General features: G+C 40.5%; 1 protein-coding gene across 1 annotated transcript; it reads right to left on the reverse strand.

Moving 5' to 3' along the window:
- Nucleotides 1-6,551: 6,551 nt before the first annotated feature.
- LOC148020672 (enoyl-[acyl-carrier-protein] reductase, mitochondrial-like) lies at nt 6,552-9,057 on the reverse strand. Its single transcript, XM_087698481.1, has 6 exons — nt 8,766-9,057; nt 8,497-8,680; nt 8,285-8,400; nt 7,679-7,846; nt 7,235-7,507; nt 6,552-7,129 (listed from the first exon to the last, which is right to left on the reverse strand). Exons 1-6 carry the CDS (start codon nt 9,006-9,008, stop codon nt 7,088-7,090), a joined length of 1,026 nt encoding a protein of 341 aa, XP_087554607.1. The 5' UTR covers nt 9,009-9,057; the 3' UTR covers nt 6,552-7,087.
- Nucleotides 9,058-9,300: the final 243 nt, after the last annotated feature.

Raw genomic sequence — 9,300 nt, forward strand, 5'->3', positions numbered from 1 at the left:
GCTTGAGAGAGAGAGAGAGAGAGAGAGAGAGAGAGAGAGAGAGAGGAGTTACCATGAGAGGTTGCGAGGAGAGAGTTAGCTCAATTCCCCCTATCTTGATCTTCGACTAAGCCATTTTCTCTTACGCTCTCTCATCTCAAATTAATTTCTCCTTATCTCTTGAATCCACTTGCGAACAATGGCCCCCAAGTGAGAGATCTCTCCAAGTGCTGAAACTCCCGGCACGACCAACGGGACTGTGAACCAAAGGACCATAACTACAAGAAATGCATCTCTTATGAATTAGGTGCACCCCGTTGTATTAGGGAAAATAAATTGGAATAAAAGAATGTTTACATTAATTTTCACAACTTATCTGAGCATGTTTCGAGATAATGAGCGTACTAGAAAAATTTTATTTATCACATTCATCTGAGGTGATCGATTAAAATTGCACTTAGAAGCCATTATATTGCACGTAACTTGCATGGAAATTTCATGCTAATATATATATGAAAATATTCAAGAATATGCATTAAACTGCAATTAAGCTAGATAGATTTTATGCATCCACATATGTTTGCGTGGTTGAAATAATAACAAATCATATTGTATCTCACAAAACATAGATTGAACTGGTGATAGAATATGTAAGGTTCCTAGGAAGTTGAAAGAATTTCAAACCCTAAAGTTTCAGAAGTTGAAAGGATTCTTCTCAAGGCCCATCTTCCTTGAAGCTGAAAGGAATTCAAAGTCCTGAAGTAACTATATGATGTGATAAATCCTAGTTCAAATGAATAGGTAGGGTTTCATTGTAAGAAAGCCAATGTCCCAAATTGTAGTCAACATTGTAAGGATACTCCTTCATTTGAAAGATTGAGAAAATTAAATTAGGTTACCTCAGAAAATCTCAAACGGTAATGAGAATAAATCCAAGACTAGATGCTATCGTATCAAATCGGAATTTCCTTTGGCAGAGAGAACAAAGAATTGTCTAGTACATACTGTGTTTGTACTTAGGAAGACCTGTTTGGAAAAGGAGTCACCTAACAAAGAAATTGATAAGAAGAAAATCTTTCAAATTGGATTCAGGTTGAAACACCTCGAAAAGGCGTGTTGAGCATCCCCAATTAGCCACCAACCCTATCCAAGGGGGTTTTTGATAGCCATGTCGGGAATGTGGACCGAACCCATCATGAGAGGTCTCTCCGTAGAAACGTATGTTTGTAGGAGGATGCTTGGGTGCTAGGGGGACTCTGGCTGTAAATCTCCTACCTTCGAGTCCTACTCAGATGGTCTATGTGACTCGAGAAGGGATCTCGAGGCTTTATTACTAGTGCAAGAACGGAAACTTGGAGGAAAATAAGACGCATTCTTACGGACTACGAGAATCGTTCTATGGACTCGATTTATATCTCAGTTGAAATTTTAATATCAAATTTACTTTCAAGGAATTTGTCTAATCTGATTTTGTGTTAGTGCATAAAATTGCATAAAGGAACATGTGACTAACGGGTTAATTAAGGAAGCTATTTGTATGTATTACCACTAATGTGCCCTTAGGTAAGTAGGAAATTAAAGCTATCAAGGAAAGCGAGTGGGCGGAACCCCCGATAGGCCCATCCTACAATAGGGTAGTCCTAGAGAATTGGGAGCCTTCTCAGTATTCAAATTGCAATGACGTATTAACCTTAGATAATGTAGGGTAGAACCCTAGCTCATATTGTTTTAGGGGACCGGAATGGGATTTTACCCTACGGGTAGAGAGGTCGAGCGATACATCCCTCTCGTTTCCCATTCTCTTTGATTCAAGTGCGATATGAGTCCGACTCGGTATAGATGCTTTGTGCCCTCGTACCTATTTATGACATTATAGCGCTCTCGTACCTATTCAACCACTTCTCCATGGATGCATGGCATAGTGTACAAAAAAAATTCACATTTTTCTCCATGATTCCATCTATCTAATTCTCTATCCCATTCAATTCTTATATCTTCACTTAGTCTATCATCGTCCTTCAATATCTACAGCATTATATCGTTTATATGCGTTATCAATAACCACTTAGATATATATACTAATGCCTTCGACACTAGCCATGCTACCATCTAGATGAGCCCGTTGTCACACAAATCCTTTCAAGGTTCTAATGAAGCACTCCAAAAAGAACATCCATCAAGTATGGATCGGTCCTGTAGTCTTCACTTCATCCCCTACAAGATATACTCAAAGATGGGCTTGTATTGTAAGCATGCTTATGGGTAAATACTTCTCAAAGAGACATACTATCTTCACTGTTCCTTGCCTTGCGAATTCAATTGAGGATGTCCTTATCTCCTTTTGCAAGATCCATTGCACTAAGTTAGATAACTTACAAATCACGGAAAGTATCTCTAAAGTGAGACAACATGTGATCAAGATCAGTAGTATTGAACTACACAAATTCAATTGATGATATCTTTATCTCCTTTTGTGAGATCCATTGTACTAGGCTTGATAACTTATAACTCATTGAACATATCTCTAGAGTTAGACAACCCGCGATTATGATTGTAGTAGTGTGAACTGCCAAAAATTTAAAGCATTATATACTACACATCAATGTAAAATATAAAATACAATGAGCATTTAATCAATTCATTGAGAATATTATGACTGGTACAAACCTAATATATCGTATATCAATCATGAAATTTGAGTCCTGTTAGCCGATTATCTTTAGAAAATGTGGACATGAGAAATTTCATCATACCTGTCAACATGTGGATGAACTTGATGATTTACTTCAATGTGCAATGCTCTTTGATAGACATGACCCAAGGATTAGGAGGTAGTTGCACACAACCATAAAAAATTGTTTGTAGCCAATATGCCTTTATCTTACCTATCTCTTTCAAGTTCATCCTTACCCACAAAGTATCTCTCTTGATATGGTCTCACACCAAGCTACCAATATTCTTGAAAATGTGCATGGCATCCAAAAGTTGATTGATTTGTTAAATGATTCTAATATGGCGACTCACACAAAATTGAGAAAGGTGGAATTTCCCTTAGAAGTGACTCTTTGTGGACCATCTTCTAGTCATATCTACTTTGGACATTCATCCATGCAGGAGATCATATAAGGAATCCTTCTCTCAAATCATAACTCTCTGACAAGAATGTTATGTAACCCTCATAAACTATCTTCTTCATCATTTGCAACCTTTGGCAGTGTAGCTTTGGTCCACACAATGGACATGCATGGTAATTTTGTTAAATATGTGGGATCTAAGGCATGGCAGATATAGATGCTATGGAGGTTGGAAAAGAGAGAGTGGTTTCATGAAGATATATATATGACTGACTATTACACAAGTGAATTAGGTTCCAAAATGGAAGCTTGGACTCATAAACACAATCTTGTGTATTGACTGACAATGACGCAGAGACTTTACTGAAAAGAAAAGAGTACTATCATCACATTAGAAAAGAGTGCAAGTACGCGTGTGTAGTGAATGCCGGAAGGTCCCCAAGAACAAAGAACTCTACCAACCTTCAAAATTTCAAGTACCAAGCTAAAGCAAATTTACACGACATGAGACAAAAAGACAAATTGGGTACAATCTCTCCCATGCCTTGTATGAGTGCTTCACAAGGCATGTATGTATAGATTTATTTATCTTCAAGCCCAAAAATAGACCACTTTACAAATATCATGCTTATGCTTTTGCGTTTGCGTTTGCCCAAATATAAAGTACGGAGTTTGGGTGTCCAAAAGTCGAGGTATGTCCAAATACAAATATGAAATAATGAAATATTTAACCGAGCGCCTTTATGCATAGAAGACAATAAATGTTTTGTCAAGCGTTTTAATAAATACATGTGCTTAAATAAATATTGATTCTACGCCTTTAGTGATAAGCTATGTGCCAATAGAAAATAGTAATTTTTCTAGGCATTTGGATTCACCTCATCGCCTAGTGCTACCTAATGCCATCGCTGTCTGCTCTACACATCGACTGAAGCATTCACAATTGTTAGAAAATAATTAAATAAAACACAAAAAAATAAATACTTAGAAATCTTTAACCACAAAATAATTAAATAGGTTGAAACTCTGTCCTAACCGTAATTTAATTTGAGTGTGCACTCTAAACTCATAAATGTCCATTAATTTAATATGTATTTTATGAAATCGCCCGCTATGAAATCACCCATTTGACGCCCGAAAAGGACGAACGTCTCATCAACTTCTCACACAAGGAATCCACCTTGTGTGCGAGGCCCGACAAATAAATAGTTTTACGAAATCCATTGAAAAATCTCACAGTATCCGCCATGGAATATGCCTCCTTGCATCACATGGTCTACAGACAAATGACATTTTTGGCAAATTGTAAGCTTATGCTGAGTGCAAGGACATGGGACATATTGGTTGAGATATACATCTCCATTGCTAATATCATGGTCAACATCATTGGATATTTTTGCTATAATAATAATATTATTTAAATGATCAAATCACTTATTCTAAACTAAGTAGTAAGTAGCTATAACATGCACGCCTATTAGCTATCCAAGCACGCTTTTAGTAGTTCATCGAGAGATGAATCTAAGCGACACCACCCGGTACTACCATGGAATGTTACAAGGTTTGTCACCTAGGGTTTCTTGAGTCCACCTCGCAATGGAATGTTCGCGGACGAATCCACTAAGATTGATCTAAAATAGGTCCCTTGTAGTCAAGGTCTTCTAGCAACATTCTAGCGTTGGGGCTTGGACATCCTACTTTACGTAGAGATACCCAAGGCCAAAGTAAATCCATGCCGCACTTGGTTCAAAGAGAATGGAAAACAAGAGCGATGTGTCGCTCAACTTCTCTACCTGTAGGACATAGTCCCATTCTGATTCCCTAAAACGGCATGAATCAAGGTTTTAACTTAACAATTCCTAAGGATCAGACATTGGTAAAACTTGGTGAGAAATCTTCTAGTTCTCTGGGATCACCCTGGAGATAGATCCGTCAGGTTTCGCCCTCCCGCTTCTCTCAATAGGTGTTCTTTAGTTATCTAATTAGGTTCTATCACATTTATGTGTGAAGTTTAAAATTACCTTCCTTAATTAAGACTTTAGGAAACAAAGTTCGTTCGTGTAACTTTCAGCACTAATACGAAAACAGAGCAAGTAGTTCTTTTGACAAACAAGTTTCTTAACTTATCTTCAAGTTAATCTTTGTCTCCTGCCCATACAAGAAAAATTATATGTCCCTTCTACCTTGCAGAAGAAAGTGGTCCAAATCACATGGCACGACAATTCTCATCCTTTATCTAGAATATGATCATCCAACGCCACAGACGTTGGGGCTACAGAGGTCTTCAACTCCATTCCGAATTTCACAAGGAGTATTCATAGCTCCACCTGACCCTCAAGCTACCTAGGAGTGAAATACTATTCCCGTGGTTAGCCTTTTCACCACTCAACCTTCGGCCCATGAAACGAGTGGTGCCCTTTTTAGGTTGATCCGTGGTGCGATCATGGAGGTGATCCACCCCTACAATGAACCTTTCCTTAATTAGATCATTTAAGAATCAAGCACAAACAAGGCATCTAACCCTAATATCATCTTTCAAAAAATATTCCTTCATCCAAATGGAAACTTGTCATCACAGACTCTTACCATGAATTTACCGTATCAAGCACTTTGAATAATTATCCAAACAACAATCCAACAACCAGTTGAGTATAAAAACATTTACGGTGTTTGATCAACCAACAAAACCAATTGTCTTTTTCCAAACAATGCAATAATAGATGCGATAACATTTCGATCTACATATTCGCTCCCTCCCTTGGGATCTAAGAGTAATACTACGCAACATTTTACTTAACATTCCCTTCCTTCAGCTAGGATACACTTACAATGATCGATAACCCAATCTTCTCCCCAAACAAGTATAGAGGTATCGGTCTTCTCTTTGACTTAGAGTTTCTTATCCCTAGAGCTCTCCACTTGCCTTTGACGCCTGGAATTGTTATTTGTACCTTACCTAACCTCGAGTTGGATTGATGAACCTGGAATTCTTATTTGTACTTAACCTAACCCCGAGTTGGATTGATGAAGATAGTAGTTATCAGACAAATCTCAAAGCATCTTAGTTTAAGTTCTTTTGATTGTTGTTTGTGCTAACTTCGTACATCTTTAAGATCCCAATATGTTAAATATGAGTTATTAGTTCATGATATTAGCAAGAGCTTGGCCAAATATCTTAGAGTTTCGAGATTGAATTTCTTTTAGACTAAGTTGCTTGCCATGTAATCCATTAAGCGTGCAAGTTGCAACATGTACCTTCAAAGTGATGAAAACACCCCTCCTATTGTGAGGATGGGAAGTTGACAATGCTTGAAGCCTTATATGTTGTTTATGAGTTTATCGCATAGCATCTAAATGCAATTAACTTCTCTTGCTACATGCATTTGGAAAACTTAATCCTTCAAATAATCGAGACGAAGTTCATATTTTTCAACAAACTATTCTCACGTGGTATAGTTCGGGACCTAACGTATCGCATGCAGGAATCAAGCAAGAATCTATCAATTTGGAGATTTATTACTCATGACCGTTACCGTAGTTGGATTGACAATGATGCCCTCGCCCAAATCTTCATAGCTCGCTGTGGGATTGCCATCCGTGCGTTACATTTTCTGCTTGGGGACCATTCTCGATCTTCTTTTCTTTTAGATGCGAATCACACAAGATTTCAGCAACCTTTTACTGAAATAGTGAGGGTCAATTGGGGAGAAAATTAAACTTGCAAGTGGAGGAGAATCTCGCGGGAAAGGGGAGAAGAATAAGTGCATATGGCCACCTCTAAGGAGAGGAAAAGAAGGAGAACTGGGTGTTGGCCTTTTGAGAAGGTAGTCCAATCTTTTGATCGATGATGCAATAGAGCATATATAGCTCCAAGTCTTCGTGCAATGGTTATGGGACCCTCAAACTAAGGACGGTCTAAGAACACCTGAAAAAGAAAGAAGGTAAGACACATGCATTAGGAAATTGGCCCTTCGCAATTCGTGATCGCCACCACCATGCGCCTATCGCTAGAGTGGTCAGCGAGTTCCTCACCATCAATTGCTCACCAAAAGTACCTTACCGCCATGCAGAGGTTCCTGCAATCCATATGAGTAACACAATGTCAAGGTTAAGGAATAATGATCTCCAATATTGCAGGAGAGACAGATTTCGTTATTCGTGAGTCTTTTAAGAAAGAGTACCAAGCTCGTTTTGATAGCGTCCTTGAAATCTTGGAGTTTGTACTTCTGTCCAGTCAATGGCTCAATGATCTTTTGAGCTAGCAAGCTCATGGTGTGGCCAATTACCTCCTGTGTTTCTTCGAGGGAGAAGCGCGATAGCCATCTTAACATATGAAAGCCCTCTAATTTTACTCCCCGAAATATGAAATCCAGTATCCCAGCTCTCAAACATGTGTCCGCAAGAAGGCCGTAGATGAGAACAGTGCCTTCATCTCTCACACACTCCACTACAACCTGCAGCATTCACATTGCATGTCAAAACCACATGCTCAGATTGTAAACGTCCCTGGATATGAGACTCAGCTTGAGCTTGGTAGCATCCAGCTGGCTTGGAACCCAATGTTTTCCTGCCAGGGAATAACACATAGCTTCACCCACGAGGAGTCGTAAGCTGGATGGCCATACCTTTGTTAGCTCACCTCCCACACATTCGATTGCCCCGAACGCCATTCTCCCTCGCGTGATTTCCTTCACCTTCTCCACCACATCACCATCGCTTGTGTTGATAACCTCGTCCGCGCCGAGGGCTTTTAACTCTTCTATCTGATCGTTTCGGCGTACTAGATTGATGGTCTACATACAGCCCACAGCAACAACCTGTGTGTATTAGTGTACTTGCTCTGAATACAATAAGAACTTTCTGAACTCAACAGCACCTACATTGATGGTTTACTGCATGCATAAAATTTACTTGCTATGAATCCGAAGAACCTTCACACTCAAAAGGACCTCTACCCACAGCAGTAAACTTGTGCATAAATTTACTTGCTCTGAATCCACAGAACCTTTACAGTCAAAGGACCTCTACCCACAGCAGTAAACTTGTTCATAAATTTGCTTGCTCTGAATCCAAAGGACCTCCGCATTGATGGTCTGTAGTCCAGAGCAACAAAGTGGTGCACAAATTCACCAGCTCTGAATCCAAAGGACCTCTTTATAAAACAGAAATGTAGCCATGCTATGATTACACATTGGGCAAGTAGCACGCTATGGCCACACGCTGAGCTTTACCTTGATCCCCTCATGATGTGCATATTGGATAAACATGCGACCCAAGACTGAAGCTGCAGCTGTTTGGAGGACATACTCCCCTTTGGGGGGAGCCAATGTCCGGAACAAACCAATCACTGGAAAGCACAAAGACAAAGGTAAAACATCGACGTCAAATCGCTGCACGAAATTGAGGCAGTGAAGCTCCAAACACGCCATGTGCTTTTGCTTACCAGACCATGGATTTACAATGAACTGTGCAGCGACTTCATCGCTGACGAAATCCGGGACGGGGACAAGCCGCATGGCGGGCACCACAATGTACTCCTGCCATAGTCCTTGACCTGTTTCATCGATCTTATCGCTCAATGGGATCACACGCTGTCCGATGGAAACATTCGCCACGTCCTCCCCTATCTGCGAGGCGGAAAGCCCTAATCAGAAGCACACGCCACAGCACGTTTGAGAGAGCACACAAGAGGAGGGATGCTAGGCCTTTTACCTGGTGGACGATTCCCATGCCTTCGAAGCCAGGGACGGCGGGGTACTGTTTGGGGCGCCAGTGGGGGTAAAGGCCTTGCAGGGCGAGGACATTGGATGGGTTGATGGGTGCGCAGAGGATGTGTACGAGAGCTTCGGAGGGGCCGGGCGATGGCGTGGGGCGTCGGGCGAGCCTGCAGGCCTCCCAGGGCTCCTTCTGGTTCACGCCTATCATCTCTATCGCGAGATGCGCCCCACCAGCCATTCTGTCCAGAGTCCCTGCCACTGCCACTGCCACTGATTTACTCGCTCACTACTGTGGACCAGTGACATCCTCACAGGCCGTCCCTCCTCTATTTATATACGTGGAGGAATGACGAGAATGTTCCTGGTTGTAAAACTTGGAACGAACCTCTCCACACGATATTTTATATTTATAAACACTTCTGACCGGAGATTCCGAGACCGAGTGCCAAGCTGGTTATTTTTTTAAATTTTTAGTACGTCTTAAGTACGACTTTACATTTTCTTGAAAAGTGCGTCTTAACGTCTTCTTG

The sequence above is a fragment of the Lygodium microphyllum genome, chromosome 18 (genome assembly GCF_053477565.2).
Source record: "Lygodium microphyllum isolate KBCC chromosome 18, Lygodium_microphyllum_v1.1.10, whole genome shotgun sequence".
NCBI classification, from domain to species: domain Eukaryota; kingdom Viridiplantae; phylum Streptophyta; class Polypodiopsida; order Schizaeales; family Lygodiaceae; genus Lygodium; species Lygodium microphyllum.